The 26,380-nt window shown below is 34.2% G+C and overlaps 1 protein-coding gene and 1 long non-coding RNA gene across 3 annotated transcripts in view; one reads left to right on the top strand and one right to left on the bottom strand.

Annotated features, from left to right (window-relative positions):
* Positions 1 to 780: 780 nt before the first annotated feature.
* The window catches only part of LOC137404401 (retinoic acid receptor RXR-alpha-B-like), a 73,046-nt gene continuing 47,446 nt past the window's right edge, over positions 781 to 26,380 (top strand). For both annotated transcript variants that reach the window (XM_068090601.1, XM_068090600.1), the window contains exons 1-2: positions 781 to 888; positions 2,384 to 2,572. In XM_068090601.1, coding sequence (XP_067946702.1) covers positions 2,404 to 2,572 — 169 coding nt within the window. In that variant the 5' untranslated portion in view covers positions 781 to 888; positions 2,384 to 2,403. The remainder of the gene's footprint in view (positions 889 to 2,383; positions 2,573 to 26,380) is intronic.
* LOC137404404 (uncharacterized) overlaps positions 12,618 to 26,380 on the bottom strand; it is a 14,030-nt gene continuing 267 nt past the window's right edge. Inside the window, exons 2-3 of the long non-coding RNA XR_010979677.1 lie at positions 13,461 to 13,607; positions 12,618 to 12,755 (exon numbers count right to left, since the gene is read on the bottom strand). This is a non-coding gene — a long non-coding RNA (uncharacterized lncRNA). The remainder of the gene's footprint in view (positions 12,756 to 13,460; positions 13,608 to 26,380) is intronic.

Below are 26,380 nucleotides of genomic sequence, written 5' to 3'. Positions count from 1 at the left end.
TCACATTACATACCACTTCAAGACCTTCCCCAGCACTCACATTACATACCACTTCAAGACCTTCCCTATCACTCACATTGCATACCACTTCAAGACCTTCCCCAGCACTCACATTGCATACCACTTCAACACCTTCCCTATCACTCACATTGCATTCCACTTCAAGACCTTCTCTAGCACTCACATTGCATACCACTTCAAGACCTTCCCTAGCACTCACATTACATACCAATTCAAGACCTTTCCTAGCACTCACATTACATACCACTTCAACACCTTCCCTAGCACTCACATTACATACCACTTCAAGACCTTCCCTAGCGCTGAAAATTGCTGTGAAGCAACATCATGTGAATAGAACAAAACTGATTGCCTCTCCCCTTCAACTCAGTAGGCCTTGAAAAAAGCTATTCCCACCTGTGATGCGACGAGACTAAGTTTTGGGAATAAAGCAAAGTTGATTGACAGATGACGAGTTGAAAAATAGACTACATGTATGTGAATCTAGTGGTGCGACCTACATGTAATATAGGAACCTTACGGCCTCTGCTATTCAGTCAGCCTGATGCGTAAGACCACCATCTCTTTAGGCAACTGCTCCCTATTATCAGACATAGTATCAAACTCAGAGTATGAAAGGGATATTATGAGAAGCTTTGAGAGCTGGAACAACGAAATAACAAGTGATTGCTGGGTGATGAGTAACATAACCTCTGTAACCTCTGACCCAGTGGTCAGCATTTGATAATCGTAGTAAACAACTACATAGCTGGCAGCTGACTGTCCATGACTGTCAGTTGTGGCTAGTATGGTATTTTCTATTCAGCTGAGGATAGCGTTCAGCGTGTAGCTCACGGCTCATTTATACTGTAGTGCTTTAGTACTCAGGTATCGCTTTTCATTCTTTTCTCTAGTTTTCTCTATGGAAAATCTTAAATCCTTCTAGAATAATCCTCTTGGCCACAGTAGATGGAGAGCTCAGTTTTTGTGTTGCATAAGAATGCAAGATATATACAGTAATAACTTGTTATTAGGTAGGTTAGTCAAGTTGTACAGCTAGCTGGTTGATGGCAAACTACCGCTGAATGTTCTGCTGTTGTTCAGATCTGTCTTATATGAAGTCTGCAAGTCAAACCAAAGAGCATATAGCTGTGCAGCGCACTCATAATATGGTCAATTTTTATTAGCTTCTAAACAGAAAAGATATAGGGTTTGATTCATTGACATCCAAAAAGAAGAGCTATTACACATTTTGTGTGATTCATAGCCGTCGAAAAAGAAGGCGTGTTATATATTTGGTGTGGTTTATTGACGCCTAAACAGAAAGGGTGTGGCATATTTGGCGTCATGCCTTCAAGCTTAAACACAAGGAGTGTTATATATTTTATATATTATTATCTAAAAATGAGATATAAAATTATTATGCTATATATTTTATGGGGTTCATAGAAGTCTAACCAGCAACCTTGAAAGCTGATCAGCTTCTAGATGTAGAACTAACTATACAACAATTATAAAAAATAAATTGAATATAGCTGACCATATGCGTATGTACTTAATGTATGTATAGTTCACATAAGTACAGATGTACAATAGTATAGGTCTTATAAGTACATATGTATAATGATATAGGTCACATAATTACAGATGTACAATGATACAGATCACATTTTATGTGACCTGTATCATTGTACATCTGTAATTGATCTAAAATTAGATCTAAAATCAGATCTAAATTACAGATCTAAAATGATATAGGTCACATAAGTACAGACGTACAATGGTATAGGTCTTATAAGTACAGATGTACAATGGTATAGGTCACATAAGTACAGATGTAAAATGGTATAGGTCTTATAAGTACAGATGTACAATGATATAGGTCACATAAGTACAGATGTAATATGATATAGGTCTTATAAGTACAGATGTACAATGATACAAGTCACATAAGTACAGATGTACAATGATATAGGTCTTATAAGTACAGATGTACAATGGTATAGGTCACATAAGTACAGATGTACAATAGTATAGGTCACATAAGTACAGATGTACAATGGTATAGGTCACATAAGTGCAGATGTACAATAGTATAGGTCACATAAGTACAGATGTACAATGGTATAGGTCACATAAGTGCAGATGTACAATGATATAGGTCACATAAGTACAAATGTACATTGGTATAGGTCACATAAGTACAGATGTACAATGGTATAGGTCACATAATTACAGATGTACAATAACAGAGATGTTGATGGAAATAGTTAAGCTGCTACCAAGGTTCTATCACTTGAATGTTTTTAATGAAGGCATAAACACAGATATTTATGGGAGAGGGCTTTGCGGCACCATCTACAAAGGATTGAAATTATTTTAGATGGTTGCAGTGCTGACTCAATGGCCATGTATGACCTGACCCAAGTAGATATAAAACCAGACATTGCTCAGCTCCACTCCCAGAACATGAGTGGTGTCGGGGCTGATGGTGGACAGAGACTCTATGACTACCCTTCCCAGTACATGATGAATGGCGCCATGCACAGCCCAATGTCCGTTGCCTCTACAGGTTTGTTCATATTGTCTGACAATTTTGAGTCTATCATAGTTTAGGTATTTTTAGTTTTTTCGTTTGAGTAGCACGGTGCTCCTATTAAAATTAATTCTTAAATGAGAAATGTAGTAGAATTAGCTTATGGACAACAAGGCCATGATATCTGATATAATAGTAATAGTGGTATGATAGTAATAATGGTATAATAGTAATTATGCTATAATAGTAATAGTGGTATAATAGTAATAGTGGTATAATAGTAATAGTGGTATAATAGTAATAGTGGTATAATAGTAATAATGGTATAATAATAATAATGGTATAATAGTAATAGTGGTATGATAGTAATAATGGTATAATAGTAATTATGCTATAATAGTAATAGTGGTATAATAGTAATAGTGGTATAATAGTAATAGTGGTATAATAGTAATAGTGGTATAATAGTAATAGTGGTATGATAGTAATAATGGTATAATAGTAATTATTCTATAATAGTAATAGTGGTAAATAGTAATAATGGTATAATAGTAATAATGGTATAATAGTAATAGTGGTATGATAGTAATAATGGTATAATAGTAATAATGATATAATAGTAATAATGGTATAATAGTAATAGTGGTATAATAGTAATAATGGTATGATAGTAATAATGGTATAATAGTAATTATTCTATAATAGTAATAGTGGTATAATAGTAATAACAGTATAATAGTATTAGTGGTAAATAGTAATAATGGTATAATAGTAATAATGGTATAATAGTAATAGTGGTATGATAGTAATAGTGGTATAATAGTAATAATCGTATAATAGTAATAATGGTATAATAGTAATAGTAGTATGATAGTAATAATGGTATAATAGTAATAGTGGTATAATAGTAATAATGGTATAATAGTAATTATGGTATAATAGTAATAATGGTATAATAGTAATTATGGTATAATAGTAATAGTGGTATAATAGTAATAGTGGTATAATAGTAATAATGGTATAATAGTAATAGTGGTATAATAGTAATAATGGTATAATAGTAATTATGGTATAATAGTAATAATGGTATAATAGTAATAGTCGTATAATAGTAATAGTGGTATAATAGTAATAGTGGTATAATAGTAATAGTGGTATAATAGTAATAATCGTATAATAGTAATAATGGTATAATAGTAATAGTAGTATGATAGTAATAATCGTATAATAGTTATAATGGTATGATAGTAATAATGGTATAATAGTAATAGTGGTATAATAGTAATAGTGGTATAATAGTAATAGTGGTATAATAGTAATAATGGTATAATAGTAATAGTGGTATAATAGTAATAATGGTATAATAGTAATTATGGTATAATAGTAATAATGTTATAATAGTATTAATGGTATAATAGTAATAGTGGCATAATAGTAATAGTGGTAAATAGTAATAATGGTATAATAATAGTTGTATAATAGTAATAGTGATATAATAGTATTAGTGGTATAATAGTAATAGTGGTATAATAGTAATAGTAGTATAATAGTAATAATGGTATAATAGTAATAGTGGTATAATAGTAATAATCGTATAATAGTTATAATGGTATGATAGTAATAGTGGTAAGATAGTAATAGTGGTATAATAGTAATAATGGTATAATAGTAATGGTGGTATAATAGTAATAAAGGTAAATAGTAATAATCGTATAATAGTAATAATGGTATAATGGTAATAGTGGTATAATAGTAATAGTGATATAATAGTACTAGTGGTATAATAGTAATAGTGGTATAATAGTAATAATCGTATAATAGTTATAATGGTATGATAGTAATAGTGGTAAGATAGTAATAGTGGTATAATAGTAATAATGGTATAATAGTAATGGTGGTATAATAGTAATAAAGGTAAATAGTAATAATCGTATAATAGTAATAATGGTATAATGGTAATAGTGGTATAATAGTAATAGTGATATAATAGTACTAGTGGTATAATAGTAATAATGGTGTAATAGTAATAATGGTATAATAGTAATAATGGTATAATAGTAATAGTGGTATAATAGTAATAGTGGTATAATAGTAATAATGATATAATAGTAATAGTGGTATAATAGTAATAGTGGTATAATAGTAATAGTGGTATAATAGTAATAGTGGTATAATAGTAATAGTGGTATAATAGTAATAGTGGTATAATAGTAATAATGGTATAATAGTAATAATGGTATAATAGTAATAGTAGTATAATAGTAATAGTGGTATAATAGTAATAGTGGTATAATAGTAATAATGGTATAATAGTAATAGTGATATAATAGTACTAGTGGTATAATAGTAATAATAGTATAATAGTATTAGTGGTAAATAGTAATTATGGTATAATAGTAATTATGGTACAATAGTAATAATGGTATAATAGTAATAATGGTATAATAGTAATAGTGGTATAATAGTAATAGTGGTATAATAGTAATAGTGGTATAATAGTAATAGTGGTATAATAGTAATAGTGGTATAATAGTAATAATGGTATAATAGTAATAATGGTATAATAGTAATAGTGGTATAATAGTAATAGTGGTATAATAGTAATAGTGGTATAATAGTAATAATGGTATAATAGTAATAGTGATATAATAGTACTAGTGGTATAATAGTAATAATAGTATAATAGTATTAGTGGTAAATAGTAATTATGGTATAATAGTAATTATGGTACAATAGTAATAATGGTATAATAGTAATAATGGTATAATAGTAATAGTGGTATAATAGTAATAGTGGTATAATAGTAATAGTGGTATAATAGTAATAGTGGTATAATAGTAATAATGGTATAATAGTAATAATGGTATAATAGTAATAGTGGTATAATAGTAATAGTGGTATAATAGTAATAGTGGTATAATAGTAATAATGGTATAATAGTAATAGTGATTAATAGTACTAGTGGTATAATAGTAATAATAGTATAATAGTATTAGTGGTAAATAGTAATTATGGTATAATAGTAATTATGGTACAATAGTAATAATGGTATAATAGTAATAATGGTATAATAGTAATAGTGGTATAATAGTAATAGTGGTATAATAGTAATAATGGTATAATAGTAATAATGGTATAATAGTAATAGTGGTATAATAGTAATAGTGGTATAATAGTAATAGTGGTATAATAGTAATAATGGTATAATAGTAATAATGGTATAATAGTAATAATGGTATAATAGTAATAATCGTATAATAGTAATAGTGGTATGATAGTAATAGTGGTAAGATAGTAATAGTGGTATAATAGTAATTATGGTACAATAGTAATAATGGTATAATAGTAATAATCGTATAATAGTACTAGTGGTATAATAGTAATAGTGATATAATAGTACTAGTGGTATGATAGTAATAGTGGTATAATAGTAATAGTGGTATAATAGTAATAATCGTATAACAGTAATAGTGGTATACTTGTAATAATGGTATACGTATAATAGCTTGTACTGATAAAATGTGACAGATGATAAACTATAGTTCCTTAGCAGAGCATTCTCAAAATTAGGTGGGATCAAAATGCATCTGTATCTATTTCAATACACAAGTATTATAGCAGCAGCACTATAATCGGTAACATGTAATAGCTATAATGTTATATACTGTAAAACCTTTGTTTGAACGCCATGGCACTCTACTTTTCAACCCTTCCTTTAAAGTAGCGCTTTGTTATTAAAAGTGACATTTAAATAAAGGATGGCGTTTTATTTTTTCACCACATTGTCAGAATGTTGAGAAGATGTAACGCTTTCATGAGCAAACCAAGTGTTGCCCACACTTTGCACTTTCCTTAGGGGGTGCGACCTTAAGTCTTTTGGATGCAAGAAATTTGCTAACTTACCTCCAACTCGTTGTAAATCTCTAAATAAATATGCATGAATAAGCTGATACACGTCTCTACCAGTTGATATCTATCGCTTGCAATTAATCTATGATGATTTTATAACCTGTGTTGCAAATTGTTGGAGCTTTCAAGTTTTTACTTATTTTTAATTTTGAAGGCATATTTTCATTTTATAGCTACCGTAAAACCTCTAATTGAACGGCACTTCTATTTGAACGCGACCTCCAATTGACTGCCACCCTGAAAGAAGGGTTGAAAAATAGACCGCCATGGCGTTCAATTAGAGGTTTTACGGTATACTTAACAAAGCTCATGGCACACATTGATATGTTTGCTACAGTTTGCAGCCAAAACTGGCTTTTTATGTGCAATAGAAGAGAAGTTGGAAGATCAGATTAAGGTAATAATAATAATATCAAATAAGATAGCTTAAGTACGATTACGAATTTGCAATTTTTATGCTATAAATGTGCAAATTTGTAAGTTATATAACAATAATCTATCAAATGATACAAATATGTATTCAAGAAAATGTGACATGAGCAAACCATAATTATGTAAACGTCTTAGGACAAAAATTAGCATTTTTGAAACCAAACTACATGTATTTGCATCTTTTGCTTGGCAGGTGGCGTTTTGAAGGTTGCTTTCATATAGAACAATTTCATCATCTTCTAGTTGTTCAATATCCTCTAGTGTCTGCTGGCCTGAATTCTTCTTCTGGAATTCTTATTCTTTGTCCAAACAATTGTTTTATCCGAGTAAAACTTTTACAAGTTGCTATTTGAAAAACATTGTGTAAATAATAAACTTTTAGCCGGAAGCGCGCTTAGCACAAAGTGTCAAAAGCATCGCAGTTGCAAAAATGTTTTTTATATACATCAAAGTATCAAGACCAAATTAAACAAAAAACTACTATTAGCCTGACACAGTTATTAATTATTTCTTTGGTGCAGCAATTAAAGTTTGTTATGAAAAAGCCTAAAAACTAGGAGTTGGAAAATGAACTTTGATGCAAACAGAAACAACAAATGAATTGATTGTTTTGAGTATTTTGATTTAATGTAATCGAGTCTTTACTGGTAGGGTGTTGTGGACACTTTACTACTGATCTTTTGCTATTATGGGTTCGCAAAGATTGAGAATGTCAAATAGTGGTGGTCAAATAGAAGTAGCGTTCAATTAAAAGGTGGTGCTCTATTTTTCAACCCTTTTCCTATAGTGGTGCTCAAATAAAAGTGGCGTTTATGTAAAGGTGGCGTTCAAATACAAGTTTTACTGTAGCTTTTAAGGTCTGCCTAAACACACCAATGAAATGCGAATTTTCGTAGCGTCACTCATTGGTGACGTTTAAAACACATAGTTGATGATTCGTTGCAAAATGAAGATGTTAGTCTCTGTTGATAGAATTAAAACCAACTTATCCGTGAATAGCTGAAATAGTTGATTATAACAATCTCAGTTCAATTACTTGTTTTTAGCTTAAGCTAGTAGCATCCCAAAACTAGCTTTTGAACGATGATGACAACAGGGTTTTCCACAAAAAATAATTTATCTATTTATTTATATACATATAAATAAATAGAATATTGTGGGTGCTGGAAGTCTGTTGGATATGGAAACAGGATATTGAGGGTGCATGCTTGAAGTCTGTTGGATATGAGAGCAGGATATTGTGGGTGCTGGAAATCTGTTGGATATGGAAACAGGGTATTGAGGGTGCGTGCTTGAAGTCTGTTGGATATGAGAATAGGATACTGTGGGTGCATGCTTGAAGTCTGTTGGATATGGAAACAGGGTATTGTGGGTGCATGCTTGAAGTCTGTTGGATATGAGAGCAGGATATTGTGGGTGCATGCTTGAAGTCTGTTGGATATGAGAGCAGGATATTGTGGGTGCAGGCTTGAAGTCTGTTAGATATGAGAATAGGATATTGTGGGTGCTGGAAATCTGTTGGATATGGAAACAGGGTATTGAGGGTGCATGCTTGAAGTCTGTTGGATATGAGAGCAGGATATTGTGGTTGCAGGCTTGAAGTCTGTTAGATATGAGAATAGGATATTGTGGGTGCATGCTTGAAGTCTGTTGGATATGAGAGCAGGATATTGTGGATGCATGCTTGAAGTCTGGTAGATATGAGAATAGGATACTGTGGGTGCATGCTTGAAGTCTGTTGGATATGGAAACAGGGTATTGTGGGTGCATGCTTGAAGTCTGTTGGATATGAGAGCAGGATATTGTGGGTGCATGCTTGAAGTCTGTTGGATATGAGAACAGGATAATGTCGGGTCCACCATCAGCGCTGGCTTTAATGAGCAGAAAATTAACTCTGACTCGTTGAAGCTATTTATGAAATGGTGTAGAACAGATTACAAAGGTTTTCAATGATTGCGGGCTATTGTATAACACTTTCCACAAATGAGTATTTTTACTGGCTAATCACTAATACGTAAATTGAAGCAAACAAGACATGTTCCATATTACTAGGTACTAATACCCGTTTTACACTGAAGTTTACTGACTACCCTAGGACACTTTTATTTCGCTTCTATTTAGTTTTGTGAGTAGCATACAGAGAAAAATTTTGCAGCAACTTAATTTCCCACCTCTGATGAATGCGAAAATATAGTGATGTGAAAGCAATTGCAGTGGAATAAACATAATTAGATTCCTCAGGTTCAGTTCACCGATAAAAAAGATTTTCAATTTGCGACTAGTTTGTAATTGTGAACCGCAGGTAGAATGGTGTGAGCAAGGTCGATAATGCAATTTGATCACTTGATGCCATTTGTTTCTTGGACTATCAACAGGCCCGTATTCCCTGGGGCGGCTGTCCGGCTGAGCCGCCCCAACTCTTTGGGAATTTTTCATGGCTAAGTACAGTCAAACTCGGATAACTCGCCCTCGGATAAAATGTAACATTTCATCTCAAACACAAGGTTAACTCGAACAGATTTGTTTGGTCCGTTCCAACGCAATGATAAATTGCTTCAGATAACTCGACCTCGACATCATTTATTTGAAAAGTTATTTGCCCAACGGCCATGGACACGGTTTTTATCGCTGTAGAATATCACTTCATTCCAAGCCATGGAGACAAACGTCAACTTTTAGTAGTTTTTAGGCGTCATTATCATCATCAGCGGCAAAATATTCTTGTTAACGACCTTTATAAAGGTTTACAAAAGATCAAGTTTTACCAAACACCCGCTTGGCCATGTCCCATCAAAAGCACAACACCTCCGAATGAACTTAAAATAAAGTCTGCAAAATTGATCTTTGTTAAAACGATCAAAAGAAAAAGATGTCTTTTTCTGAGCGTTTTAACTGCGGTCAACTTTTGCCTATTTTAATTTAAAAACGTCTTGTCAGTACATCACCTAAAACAAAACAAATCTCAACAAATAGAAAAATGTTGATACTTTCCATAAAATTTTTTAAAACTTCACACGAGAGGCCCGGCTGAGGCCCTACATGAGAGAAAGCTGTTGGGGGCGTACACCGACCCCCTCCACACCCTAGGTGTTCATAACTAGTTGCCTAACATTAGCCGCCCATCTTGCAACCAGTGAATACAGGCCTGACTATCAATGAACAAAGCTATTTAATTTCGCGTTTTCGCTCGTTCGTTGTGATAGTTTAGTTTCGCACATGAAATTTTCGCGAAAGGATGACTCCACGAAAACGCGAAAGTTAGATGAGGCAAATACATAAGTGTCCTAGGGTAACAGTAAAAAGATTAGAGAAGTGCAGCTTTGTAGAGCCTGGTGAATCATGAGTCTACTTGGTTTGCCAGTTGACCGACAGACAGACAGACATCTGCAATAGATGCACTCAACAATTGTACAGTAGTCGCTTCTACAACGTAAATAGTCCGTTCTAGAAACGTTTATGTTATAGGGAATTTACGTTATAAGAACAGCAAAATAAATTGTAAATTGCCTAATACATTCTAAGATCTTTTTAAACTCACCTTTTTGGCTATGCAAAAGGAAAAACTATACTTTAATTTTTTAATTTATGGCTGTACCGCAACTGTAATATTATTAGTTTGCATCGGCAACTTGTCTCCTTTTTCTGATCAATTTTACTGGTTTTATAGACTATGATTGTGGTAATTCTACAATAAGTTGATGGGGGGCACACCTTTGACGTTCATTCACAACAATTTGCTGATTTTTTTAAACAGCAAAGTCTATTCAGCAAAGTAAAGCTAATAAAAAATATTTTATATATTTACAATAAAGCAATCAAAAGAATTGTTTACTATATAAAAATCGGTGTCTACCTGTTCGTCGTCTATTTTTATCCTGAGGTCAAGGTTAGGATAAAAGATAACTTTCGACAATACTTTAACTCGTGACATTCAGATTGGTAGGCCGATGCTGTAACACCTGCATCAATCGATAACCATTAAGTATTTATTAACAATTGCGAATCTACCTATTTTTTATTTAGTTGACACATCTGAAAATCTATCACGACGAACTAGAATGTCATGGAAGTTGTACATATAATAGAAACAACGCTAAACATACGTCATTTTTTTCATCAGTGCGACGAGATACCTTACCATTCAAAACGAGTGTAAGAACTTGCACTGACTCGACTGGCTTTACGTTAGGTGTAATTGTTTATGTAGTATGACGCAAAAACTTGGCATAAATGTATTATTTTATCTGGAGTTTATGTTATAAGAGCGTCTACTGCACTGCTAATTTTTTTAATTATTTGTGAAAAGACTTACACTTAACACTTAAACACTTAACACTTGTACTTAAACAGTACAAGTAGTTTCAAGTAGTTTCAAGTAGTTTCAAGTAGTTTCAAGTAGTTTCAAGTATTGCCTACATAGATTTCTGTTTTTCTGTTCATGGTACGACATGGCCATACCTTTATAGTTATCGATGTTTTTGTGTGGCACCATATGTAAAATATCTTTTTTCTGTTAAGATTAATATGGTCTACCCAATAAAAGTGTGTTTATATGTCTAATATAGCTGCTATAGCTGCTATAGCAGCTATAGCAGCTATAGCAGCTATAGCTGCTATAGCTGCTATAGCTGCTATAGCTGCAGGACTCACGTATAGATTTAAGGCTATATTATATCATATATTTGAATATGTACATGTAGCTATAAGACTATATTAGGATGCTATGCAACTCTAAAAAAAGCTTTTTACACGGTACACACATCAGTATGCCAGCTTGTCTGAATCTCTCAGAGATTTGTGCAGCCAAGAAAACTCAACAGTATAAAGGCTGACTAGTGAAGTTTTCTTCTGGTAAACAGAAGGTCATGGTATTCAAGCTGAATTTGCAAAGTTTTTGTTTTTTCTGAAACAACACAGAGTCAAGAATAATATTTACAGTTTGCCAATACTCTCTTTTTAATATGAATACTAGACACAAATATTAGCCTGAAAATAATCGAACAGATTGCAGAAAATGTACTTTTTTGTAAGAAATGAAAGTTTTGTAAAACCTATGGAAGCATATTACTTAGGTATGTCAAAGAAGACAAGCTTTTTAATTCAAAAGTGAGGAGTAAGCAGTAGTAAAAGCAGTTTAAACAAGAGTGAGCAGTATACTTGAGTAATTACAATACTTTGTAAGATTTTTCACACGAACGGCTCAAAGAAGAATGAAAAAAAAATGAGACAGATTGCCGTAAACTTCACTGGCTATTGGGTCAAGGATATGGTATTTGAGCATTCCAATCAAGTCCTTGTTTCTTTACAATTCTACCGAATTTCTATGAGAGTGTAGATGAATTAAAATAAGAGAAAATGTTTTTGAACTTTGATGTACTGTGAGACCGAAAGCAAAGTATCGAATACAGCTTAGACATGTCCAACCCTCACAGTAATGTAGACTTAGATTTACTGCATTCTCTGATTTCAGGCATACAAGAATATAAATGTGCACGAGTGCTTTTGTTACAAGATAGCTCTTTTAGAAATAAGACAATTTAAAATCCATAAAAGTAATAAATATTATTTATCATCTCTATGTAAAATCCATACTATACTATCTGTGCATTTGCAAAGACATGAAAGGATAGCCCTGTCTAAATATATTGGACATACAATGACCAAGTTTTGCTGTCCAAAAATATCCCTTATAATAGGGTGAGTAAAATATTCTTTGTGTACCGGTAACTTACCCTCCGCTGTTCTTTGTACTTTTCCTTCTGGGTTTGCTGTCTTTCAGGGCCGTACATGCAGCCATACTCTTTTTTTCACCATACATACATAAATAGCCTTGACTGTCATGAATGACCTTTTCACCTCTCCAATTATCTTCACCTTGCTAAATTAGAGCAGATAAAATTTTAAAATTAAGAAACATGGTACAGAATTTGTAGATTCATTGGCTGACGACGTTGTAGGTTTTTAGCCTTACTTGATTGCTAACGCTCAATTGAGAATTAACTGCTGCATGTATATGATGCTTTATACATTTATTGCTTGCTTGATTGTAGTTATTAATATATACAATGATTTTTAATGTCATGTCAATTGCATGCCAATGCTTGTACATTGAAGCCCATGTATATCTTCGAATCAAGGCTGTACTATAAGCTTGATTGTAATCCACTGCATGTCTGTATATACATGAATATCCACTTCGTTAAATTAAGCTTAAGAGTTGAGTGTCCATAGAGAGCAATCCTTTATTGCTGAGAGGTAGATGGTGTGTATCCAGTGTGAGTTGCTAGTGAACTGATGAAAGTTGTGTCAACTCTGCTTCAAGTAGGGCCTGTGATGTCATAGATCACATGGTACAAAAACAAACCAAAAAGGGCCTCATAGAACTGCAGCACAAAAACATATAAGCTACTATTGACATGTACTTCTATTGCACAACAACCAAGCATAGGCCTACATTTTACAATCAAGGTTACACTTCACAATCAAGGTTACACTAAAATATCCGAGGTATAAAATGTTCATTTTCAACACAAGATCACAAATTAGGCAGTGAAGAAAAAGTGCTTTAAGAATATGAGATTACCTTCAAAAAGTCTTTCATGCTTGTTGAATATGCCGTCCTTATGGTATGTGTAAAACTTGTTGCCATATTCGATTTCATGGGCTTTGATGGCTTGCTTAGCCTCATCTAACGATGAGGCAAGAACGAGTGGCATAATGCTTAAATGCACTGCAATTAAAAAATATATTTGGTAGGCTCTCAGGCTCCTCGTAGAAGTTGACTGTCGTCAGCAATCATGTCATTCAGCTATCGAGGCTTCGATGACCTACCGACACGATTGCCGACTACAGGCACGGGAGGCCTGTAGGTAGGCCTATATAGAAGATAAAATGACGAATACAAAAAGTCAGTTATGAATAAATGATGACCCACTGAGGTCTTCTTTTAGGGTTGAAGCAATATGAATATGTAACGCATTTCAATGAATTTTTTAAGACAAATTGTAGCAGTAAGCGACTCTGACTACTGATCACAGGCAGGCTGTCTAGTCTGAAAATACAACTGCCCTGCATTGCATGAGACTGCAAAAATTTGCTTTACCTTGCCTCCTCTCCTACACTTCTTGTGAACCAAACAGATGAGATACAGCCTAGGCCTGGCAGTGCTACTTACAACGCACCATTGTAGAAACAAGTTCAAATAAAATTTGAGATACACAATTAAATGGTTGTTCCTTAGGTAGCTACATACTGTAGTTGTTTCAAAAGGTGCTACAGTTGAGACTTAGTAGTAATATAAAGTTAGTTGTTAAAAAAGTGTGTGCTTGCAGCAAATACAATAAAGATAAGAAACTGATGTCTTCCGTTGCCTTCATTTTTACAATCAGTGCCTAACGAGATGCTAATATTAATATTTACAGTGAAATAAAATAGAATCATTTTAGGCTCTCAGAATGGTAACAAAGTAGACAACCGTTTTAATGTGCATTTTATTTGTTCAGAACATAATCATAGCTTTTCAATATTTCATGTAATACCGCTTTACAAAAGTGTATTCATATTAAAAAATATAAAACTATTTTTCAAATATAAATGAATACAGAATAATTAATGGTGTATTTTTGAGAAGATTTTTTCCGTTTCGTGAGCATGTTACCATTTAATCTTAACAAGAAAAAACGATAAACAGCTATGTAAATACTTGATACTTACGTAAATGTTATTTTGCTAAAAGAACTCATATTTGTAATTAAAAATTTGCTTGAAAAAGATGCTTACGGGATATTTTGTTAAACAAAAAGATAACTCTTCAATTTCTCAACAACTAAACGTGTGCAGTGGCTCAAAACCTTGTGGCTCAGTACGACTAACTCTAAAGCTTTTGAATTTCCGGATTAAGCTCCACCCCTACAAAACGACCCAGAAACTGACCAGGTTTTGAGCCACTGCCATTATACCTGACCTGAATTGAAACCAATCTGCATAACTGTTGAAATTGTATCCGATGCGGTCAACAAAAAGCCAAGCAAGATACTAACAGTTGCGATCATTGCTGTCAAAGTTTAAGCCTGGTTTCCATATGACAGCCCAAGGTGCGCAACAAGGCGCCCGATGACGTGCATAGGCCGGCTGTGATGTGGAAACGTCAACACACGACGATCGCGCGACGTGCGTACGCTGATCGCAAGGACCCAAGAGAACGGATCCTTGCGAAGGGTGCGCGCGATGATGTATCCCACAATACATCGCTCGACCTTTTCAACCTATCCCACAACTCAAACGGAGGGCTCATTTCCGTAAAAATCTGTCTCCTGTACAAAAGATTAAGCCTGGTTTTCATATGACAGCTGTTTTGAAATAACAGCTGTTTTGTATAACAACTATGACAGGGCTGTTTTCCGAAGATATCGGTCTCCCCTACGAAAAAGTAAAGAAATTACCCATCCTGCCCAATGCAAGCATGGCGCCTATGCGCGATATGGAAACACTGCATCGCAGCCCATGCAATGCATTGCGCACGATCACTGGGCCGTGCACGATCATTGCGCTGTCATATGGAAACCAGGCTTTAGCATGTTGGAAGTCCATCGCATCGTCGCTAGCCATGATTATGTTGGCTGCTCATCGCAAAATGACATCGTAGCAGCCCATCGTCGCAGTTAATCGCACAGCTAATCGTCGATTTGAGTGATCGTCTGAACGGGCCTTAATAGTAGTTTTTTGTTTCACATGATCTTGATACTTCGAAGTATATGAATATAAAAATGGTTTATCTTTACAATGGGAGATGAACGACTAGTTTTAGGCTAAAGGTTGTGGTTTAGCGATCAAAACCTTTACGCATTGCATTTGTGCTAAATGCTAAAAACTCACTTATTCATGAATATATATTTGTAACATGTGATAGATTATCTTTATATTACTTATAAATATGCAGATTTATAGCATATTATTTAATAGCATTCTTGCGGCTATCTTAACCTGGCTTACAATGGATCGTCGCTCGTAACTCCGCTTCTATTGCGCATAGAAAACTAGTTTTGGCTGCAAACTGTAACAAACATATCAGTGAGTGCAATGAGCTTTTATGTAACATTGTTAAATATAGATATATAATGAAAATATGTTTTCAAACTTAGAATGAAATAAAAATTGAAAGCTCCAACAAATTGCAAAGCAGTACAGAGGCTGTAATATCATCGCTGGTTAATTGCAAGCAATAGATATAAACTGGTAAAGATATTTCTCGGTTTCTCAATGCATATTTATTAGGAGAACTTTGACAAGTTGGAGTTATGTTAGCAGATTGATTGCATCCAAAAGGTTCAATAATGGCTCCACCAGAAAGAAGGGCAAAATATAGGTGACATTCGCTTGGCCCGTGAAAGGGCTAAATTGTTTTCTCAAAATTCTGACGAGCCAATTGAAAACTACAATGCCAGCCTCTATTTGAAGCCCACCTCCAATTGTCTGCCATTATACAAGAAGGGTTGACAAATAAAGCGCCACGACTTCAATTTAAGGTTTTATGGTATATCAATACTATGTATAGCTATAGAACTACATGTATATCAGCGGTATTCAACACAGATGACTAATAATGCTATGTAGCTCACACACTGCAATAACCTATGCTAAGTATGCCTGTTTGAAATGCCACAGAGAGACGGTGATAAGCACTATTGAAAAGCAGTAGCAGGTTAACACGAAATGCAATGATCCATGAATAATGACTATTGTTGTATGTCATTGCTTAAAGCAGATCTTTGTTCATGGTCCTTAATATAGTGACAATGGAAAAAACAGTCTCAAAATATTAACTTTTGTTAGGTTTGGATACATTTTGTGAAGAACTTTGCGCGGCTGCAAGTGAACTTTTTCAAGACAAAGTAAATACATTAGAAGATTGATGAACATATAGACAAATTGAAATTACATATCAAATTAGATTGATACAATTTGAACAATCAAGAATATTGCCCACGTAAGGTTAGCTTTGAATTATTGACTTGATTGTTCCAAAAATCAGCGACTGCAATAAATGTGCGTGACAATTTGTGAAGCCATTAGACTGAATCTTTCGTTGTTGTTATCAACTTTGACACGTTGCCTGAATGCTACAGTTACCAGTTTGGCATTCATCAATGCCAAAAATGAAGGATTGTGAATTTGAATAAACATAGGCTTGTCTTTGTGGAGTGTTGAGGACCAACTGCCGATATACCAACTATATGTTTTACAAAGATCAGACTTCCATGAAATGTATCAATTTTTGGTCATAGACAGTAAATAGTGGAGAGGTTGACACAGAATGTCACAAACTGTCACAGATTGTCACAGACTGCCACATATTGTCACAGACTGTCACAGATTGTCACTGTCAACTGGTGAAAAGAGATTTTAAGATATTTTGATAAGCAGTTGACCCGTGAAGCTTATTTAAACAGTTCTGTCATTTCAACCATTTCAACATTGTTCAAGGTTTATAATTGTTACGTGTTTTAAAAAGCATAATAATGGTATAACATTTATCTGTCAATTTAGCATCAATATAATTTAGCTATGGCAACCATTCCGCAGGTATAATAAGTGTGGGGTACTGAGTTGCCTACAAAAAATACCCCTAAAAAATCCACCACAGCTCATACAAGACACCAACAGCTCATACAAGACACCAACACCTCATACAAAACACCAAAACCTCATACAAAACACCAACATCTCATACAACATACCAACACATGATACAAAACACCAACAGCTCATACAAGACACCAACACCTCATACAAGACACCAACACCTCATACAAGACACTAACACCTCATACAAAACACCAACACCTCATACAAGACACCAACACCTCATACCAGACACCAACAGCTCATACAAGACACCAACACCTCATACAAGACACCAACACCTCATACAAGACACCAACACCTCATACCAGACACCAACACCTCATACAAGACACCAACACCTCATACAAGACACCAACACCTCATACCAGACACCACACCTCATACAAGACACCAACAGCTCATACAAGACACCAACAGCTCATACAAGACACCAACACCTCATACAAGACACCAACACCTCATACAAGACACTAACACCTCACACAAGACACCAACACCTCATACAAGACACCAACACCTCATACAAGACACCAACACCTCATACAAGACACTAACACCTCATACAAAACACCAACACCTCATACAAGACACCAACACCTCATACCAGACACCAACACCTCATACAAAACACCAACACCTCATACAAGACACCAACACCTCATACAAGACACCAACAGCTCATACAAGACACCAACTCTTGGTCAATCCATTTTATAGAACAAAATTATGCAAAAAACTTTTCTCTTGCAGTACACTGTCTTTCTTTAATACCTTGTCTTCATACCTTCTTGTCTTCAAACCTATCTACATATCTACATGTAAGTTTATACCTATCTACATATCTACATGTAAGTTCATACCTATCTACATATCTACATGTAAGTTCATACCTATCTACATATCTACATGCAAGTTCATACCTATCTACATATCTACATGTAAGTTCTTACCTATCTACATATCTACATGTAAGTTTATACCTATTTACATGTAAGTTCATACCTATCTACATATCTACAAGTAAGTTTATACCTATCTACATATATCCACGTAAGTTCATACCTATCTACATATCTACAAGTAAGTTTATACTTATCTACATACCTACATGTAAGTTCAAACCTATCTACATATCTACATGTAAGTTCATACCTATCTACATATCTACATGTAAGTTCATACCTATGAGTTTAAATATTCATTTTTATATCAGTTAAAATAAAATCTCTCTGAATACTACAGAGGGGTACACACGACAAAACATTGAAAATTGAGTATGCAGCCAGCAGATGTTTAGTCATTCAAATATCTATTAACATGGAGTTATCTTTTAGTTGCCGCTTTCGATGAAAAGCGACCAACACAGTATCTACAGTATTTATGATTGTCGAACAAATCCAATAATAACATTTTAGCCTACACTGAATGCATTTGTTACAAAGCAAGAATTTGAGTATCATAGTCTTAAATCAGTCCTAAAGATCTCAGACTATGATCTCTATAGAGGCATAGGCCCACATAGGCCCATTTATAACATATCCATGTGTACTACAATCAAAGCAAAAACAGCCACAATTTTCGCAGGATTGTCAGGAGTACATGAACAGAATATAAACACCTCAGATATACCCGTTACATACCACCTGTAATGGCCTCTATGATTCATCATTCAACTTAACGTTTGTGTGTTTTGTTTTTAGCCATCCCAAACACTTCCTCTCCGATAACCTGGACCTAATGTATTTTTTATTGCTTATGAAAGTTGGACTGACTGCTGTTGACCAATAACATTATATCTTTATCCATTATTCTCCTTTTGGGGCCAGTCTTGCCACTGCCTTTTCTGGTAGCTTAGGTCATTTATAGTTATACCTAGCATTCATACACACTTGTAGTTCTAAATTTGTAAAACTGGACATAAAGGTCAGGCGCTTTCAGCCACCTATTTAATCTCACAAGTGCTGCCAAGGAAGCAAAGGTAATATTTTTACAGTTTTCTAGTTGCATTTTCTTATTTGGTTTAATTTGTTTCAATTTTATTTTAGTTTTAATGCTGTAAATGCATCAAACATTGTATATGCTGGTATAAACATTGTATATGCTGGTATAAACATTGTATATGCTGGTATAAACATTGTATATGCTGGTATAAACATTGTATATGCTGGTATAAACATTGTATATGCTGGTATAGACATTGTATATGCTGGTATAGACATTGTATATGCTGGTATAAACATTGTATATGCTGGTATAAACATTGTATATGCTGGTATAAACATTGTATATGCTGGTATAAACATTGTATATGCTGGTATAAACATTGTATATGCTGGTATAAACATTGTATATGCTGGTATAAACATTGTATATGCTGGTATAAACATTGTATATGCTGGTATAAACATTGTATATGCTGGTATAAACATTGTATATGCTGGTATAAACATTGTATATGCTGGTATAAACATTGTTGTTTTGCACTATTGTCTTGTCATACATGTATTTTACTCTGCTTATCTTTATGTACACACTTTAGCGATTATATAACCTTTACTACTGGTTTCACCATCTCCTGCGTCTTCAATATTCATCACTGAATAAAAATTTTTATTGACATAGTCAAAACCACTTACAGTGCACCCTCGAGATACGATGTTAATTCGTTCCAGGGTTGGCAGCGTATGGTGAAAAAATCGCATATCGGGGTATAGAGACCATTGTAATTATACAATGCAAACACCCCCTGGTAAAAATCGTCAATTTTTTATTATAAAAATGTGTACATATTGACAATTAGCAACAAAATAGTATGTTAACTTTGGTAATTATAGTTACCTACAGTAACTGTATTGTATTTAATGTATTTTAATGGTTATGATCTGCAATAAAACGCAAAATTATAATGTGTGTACCAAATGTAGTACGTATGGTAAGGAGTTCTTGCCTTCAAAAAGTACACATAACATAAATTTTGAATTCATTTCAAGTTTAGCTTGCTAAGCCTACACTTAAAACTAAGTTTTAGTATTTATTTTGAACTATTTTACTGAATTTCAACTTTTTATCACAAAATTTTATCCTTCAGAAGTTCCTATCTTCACTTTCACTATAAACTTTAGCCTAACTGGTTGAAACCTTTTTCAACCTAAATCAATAAGGCCGAGCGATGCAGTTATAGAAAGCGGCCTCTCGCACACTTGACCATTTAATGGCTACCGACAAGAAAAAGAAAATTATATTTTCTATACTGGACGTACATACCTTTGGAGTAACGTGGTTTTAGCTGGTACATGTAAAACAGAGAAAAGGCAAAAACGTATTAATGCTAATTATGGTGCTGTACGCTTGAAAATAAATTTACAACGTAATGAATTGGAATTTTTTAGCAGGCTAATAGAAGCTGTCCATTCCTGTCCAATTTTTCTACTTTTCTATGAAAAAATTGATGGTGCAATGCAGAAAATTGCTAGCTAGTGCTTGTAAAAGGATTCAGAGAATGTGGTACAGTAGTTTGTCTTGTATGAAATGTGCACAAGAGTCAATGTAACCATACATACAAAGTTTGTACGTATTTATACCCTATGGGGGGACAGGGCTTTAGCAAGTTTCAGTAAGTAATGTGGATGCGTCAACTATCTTGAGTAGCTTGTTATATGAGTTACATACATACATACATACGATGAATTGTATTCACGTAGAAGATAACAAGCCCACCTGCAAAAACATGGTTAAACAAGAAAATATAACATAAAGTCAAAAGGAAACAAATAAAATGAATAAAATATGAAAAACATGCCACACAAGAGATAAATAATATATATTATACATGCATTGTTTTAATGTACAATCCACATCAGTAAATTAAATGCTTGAAATACATGTATTTCTGCAAATGTGGGATTTTCAGTATCTTCTACATCCTCGCCTTCACTAAATGGTTGCTCCTTTTGAATACTGATCGCGTGCATGACCTAGCTCTTTCAAATCTTCAGTCGGAAGCTCTTTCTTGTGCTTGCTTTAATGGAGTTCTTGTTTTAATAATAATTGCAAATGCTGATTGGTTGCGATCATATTCCTTGACAATGTTAATAATACGGGTCCCTTCTTCTTACTTATGACATCCAACTTTGTTGACATAGAAATCATCTTTCCTTTGTTTTGTAACGGTTGTAACGGTTTGTATCGGTCTCAGATTCCATAGATAACAAATTAAATGTAGATAGTTGTAGTTATATATCTATGCTGACTTAAAAGTTTATAGTAAAAGCTATAATAACGCTACGAATGAATATTTGCTCTTGCTTGTGTATTTTACATGAAATTTTCCACGCAGACATGAGAGAAGTCGATCATCGTGTCTCTTCTAAACGTTCTAAGAATGTTGTCGGCAAACTATATTTCGGTGTTTTTTTTATTTCGACGTGTGTTATGAGCACACCGACGACCAAATTTTAACTCGGGCGAAACTTTTTTCAAATTCGTATGGTGAAATAAAATTTGTATGGCGAGGTGAAGGTATCACAATGCTTGACTTCGTAAGGTGAAAAAAATCGTATATCAGGGTAATCAAATCTTGAGGGTGCACTGTATTTTTTCAACAGCGCAACCAACCTAGAATTTAAGAATTCTATACCTCCTACCCATAGGAAACTCACAAGCCTCTTTCGTGCTACAATATCCGTAAACTAGTGGAAAGCCAGGTGTTGCACGGGTATTAAGAATCAGCTTATAAGCAGTGATAGCGATGTCACACTTATAAACTCAGCTTATAAACAATGCCTTTGCTTGGCACAATGCCAACAACTAATTTAAGTAAGCTAGTTATCTAGTTAAAGATGTGATTGCGTCAAATTTGGGTTAATTTTAAAAGAAAGTATTTTTCTTTGTCTATCAGTTGATATGTTGTTTGTTGTGTTAGGCGATCTCATTGTCAAGATATTTGAAGAATAAAATCGAAAAAATTTGATCGCGGTAAAAACGCTCAGGTCAAACAAAACATACCCAGACTTGCCTAAAATGATGTAATGCGTGATACAACCTGTCTCTATATCTCGTATTCACATTGCCAATTGCGATAAAAGTCTAATTCTACGCGGCTCTATCAGCATATATTTTATTTAATATTTGTTCATGTCGGCTAGAATAAAATTTTAAATCCAGCTAATGATATATTGTGGAGGACTGAGATTGTATACCAATTATTTACACTTATTATATTCTTATTAGCACTCGTCTGACTGTATCGAATTGCCTAAACTTCCTTTCCTATTATGTAATCTTATATTTATCCTACGTGTGCAATCTTATTATAAGCATTTCTTCGTGATGTAAGTAGACTGGTGGGCAGAGTTTAGACCTCTATATAAGCCAGTGAATGAGTTGCACCGGCGTGCTTGATACCACTGGACTTTGTGTATACATGTTTTTAGCTATCGAAATAAAACTATTAAACTCACAGAACTGCTTATATTAACGCTTGCCTGGTTGGCTCAAAGGTTGCAGCAGCAGGCTCATTGTGAGCATCAGACGGAACTGCCAGGGTGGCTCTATAGGGCTAGGGATTGATCCACAGCTTTATCTAGACTTGAACAGGGATGCCATGACATAAGAAGTCGAGTCCTAGAGCAAACTGCTAGCGGGTCTAAACTAGCCTGATATAGGGACCCAGAGGGCAGGATTGGTTTCAGAGTAAGCCTGATGACCAGGTACTTATCGTGAACTGAATTGACCACCCTCGGGCACGTCAAGCAGGCCTCAGATAAGGCATACCCGGAATTCAGGTTATGTCCCTCCTTGTTAGTGAAGTAAAGCTGACTCAGCTACCGGAGGCAGATCCTTTACAATATTATTACCAATGCCTCAAATGCCTCAAACAAGGGAAATTTAAAACTTATCATATTAGCTTTTTCTAAATGTTGTGTAACCATCTTAGTACCGACTACCAATTCTAACGGTCTATGGTAATTATGTCAAGCAAACTATGTAGAATAAGGTCTTTGTATCGGCACAGTTCCGTCGCTACCCACACTAGTGATATACAGACCCGCCCACATGATGCCCGTTGCCTATCCTGGGGGAGGGGCTGTATATCATTGCCCCCACTAAAAACTAGTTTTTTATTAAGTAAAATAGGCAAGCTGCGTCTTTGAAAAGAATATGTGCCGACACCAGCTACATCCCTAAAAGTCATGTACATTGTATATTCGACTGTCAACGTTATCGAATCATTATTGGTATGAACTGTAGAAAAGAATTCACTGGTCACATTTGATTAGTTGATTCAAGTACTAAACAAATGGTCGAGCTATGCAAAAGTGCCTGTCCATGCAGCTCTGATTACACTTCAAAAATCCATCTATCGAACAAGATTTCAGCACAGGTGTCAATGGGCTATGATGAATTCAATGTTCTGCAAATCATGTTTTGCATTACCTTCAACAATATTATTTTATTATATAATTTTTACAAGCACAAATAATAATAATAATAATAAAGCTTTTATTAAAAATATCTATTCAAGTCGTGGCCACTCACATAGTTTCAGCTCAAACAATAGGAAAAATTCATCTACTGCAGCAAACGCAAACAAAACATCATGGTTTATGCAGCACACATTCAAGTATCTCTTTCCCATTTATGGTAGTTTCCACACTGACAAAGCTGCTTCGGCTGGCGGGACCACGTATAACATCCTGTAATCAATAAAACAAATGCAATAAAGATATGTCATTCATAGATATGTCATTCTAACGCGTATCTACTGAAAGCTTTCAATTTGGGAGTTAGATTGTGAGTGGAATTTTAAAAATGAATAAATGTTTAACAAAAGCATCAGTACACCAAGCCAACGATTAGAAGCTTTGGTTCTGGAAGTTAAAGATGTGCAGTTATCAATCGATTTTCTTCACTTTTTACAAGTGAGAAGTGAACATGTAAAGTCAAATCATAAATCTAATTTACTAGCTAAAACTGCGAAAGAAAATCTGAAGCAAATATAGCTAGGTGAAACGATAAAAAACTATAAAACGATGACTGGTGATAGCAAAAGGTTATAATTCTATTGATAAGTAAATGTATTCCTGAGTACTGAAATTATTACCTTTAGTATATTCATCAATCTAAGCCATTGTATTGCTAGATGCTATGGATTAAAAAAAAGCCATCAAGAACTCACTGTGCATCCGTATCTCGCACAGGAAATTACATTATAACCTAAAACAAAACGAAAACAAAACAAACGAAATATAATCTGAATGTAAACACAACAGTATATCTATAGGGGACTCAAAGTAAAAGATAAATTTACCTCCATTCTCCTATCTTCCTCTGTAGCACTTTAACCACCTGATGCTCAGAAAACTGGAGTGATAACATTCAGTTGATGGCAGACGATTAGCTTTCCATCACACTAATGTAATACAATCCCAGTATGACTATCTATCGTATCCATGCATGAGTAACTGGTTGCATTAACTCACTTACTTAACACTGTCTATTCAGTGCCTTTGCAAGTCATGTAGGTATGAAATTGCTTTAAATAATAGGCATATATTAGAGTAATAAACTATAATCATCATTTATTTAATATGAGCATTAATTACTATATTAACTGTGGAAATTCATGATCCTTGTTTAACCATTCTTATTAATCTAGTCAATCACTATGATTGACTAGCACAAAAAGGGGCGTGGCCTAAACGCTCCTTGTTGGCACCGGAAACTCTAGTGTTGTTATCACTCTAGGGGGAGATAACTTTATGGTCCACACCCATGTTTAACTGGTTATCAAAAAGACTGTTTAGATAACGATAGTTGTAAACATGTTAGTCAATAAAAGACTAGTAAGACTGGTGAGCGGTGTTCTGATCTATCATGTCTCATCTGCAAACAACTGGTTGGAGTCCAATTTTTAAAGAGGGCACCAGTAGTGACAAGAATGACATCCAAGCATAAATTATTCTCCGCAACTGGGCATGTCTTTGATTGTAGAGATTCTCTTGGACTCAGACATATCTAGCAAAGATCACAAAGCCATTGTTTGTGCACAACCAATGCTCGCAAATCGGTCTTTGAAAATAAAACTGTGAGATCAAAACATGCGCAGATCCATCTTTGAGAATAAATCTGTGAGATCAAAACATGCGCAGATCAATCTTTGAGGATAAATCAGTGAGATCAAAACATGCACAGATCAATCTTTGAGGATAAATCTGTGAGATCAAAACATGCACAGATCAATCTTTGAGGATAAATCTGTGAGATCAAAACATGCGCAGATCCATCTTTGAGGATAAATCTGTGAGATCAAAACATGCACAGATCCATCTTTGAGGTTAAATCTGTGAGATCAAAACATGCGCAGATCCATCTTTGAGGGATTTAAGAACTGCTCTCTCGCGAAAACTAGTCACAAATTTTATCAGAGGTGATCTTAAATCTAATTTTACTACTGGTATAAGCTTTTTGACCCAGGTTGATGCTTCATACAAAGTACATACAGTGAGTTGTTACCATGGCAACATGGCCAACTGGGAGAGAGATGGAGGTAAGCCAAATAGAATGAGGGCTTGATATGACTCTGAGCACGATATGTTGGATCTAGCTCACTCCATTAATCAGCCTCTCCATAAAGAAAAAGAGATCTAGTAAATATTGATGCTTTTTATTTGTTAGGCCGTTTTGTCACTGACTGTATCCAGATTTAGTTTGTAACCACAATCAGATTCCAAATTTTCAGTAAGTTATTACGGTAGAACAGAGGCTAAGGTGTGAAAACCAGCAACAGCATATATAATTAGAACGACTCTATTATTCATTCAAAATTTATTAGTGGCTGAAGCCTTGTAACATATTTCC

The sequence above is a fragment of the Watersipora subatra genome, chromosome 9 (assembly GCF_963576615.1).
Source record: "Watersipora subatra chromosome 9, tzWatSuba1.1, whole genome shotgun sequence".
Classification (NCBI taxonomy): Eukaryota; Metazoa; Bryozoa; class Gymnolaemata; order Cheilostomatida; family Watersiporidae; genus Watersipora; species Watersipora subatra.
This window is presented reverse-complemented; position numbering and strand designations above follow the sequence as displayed.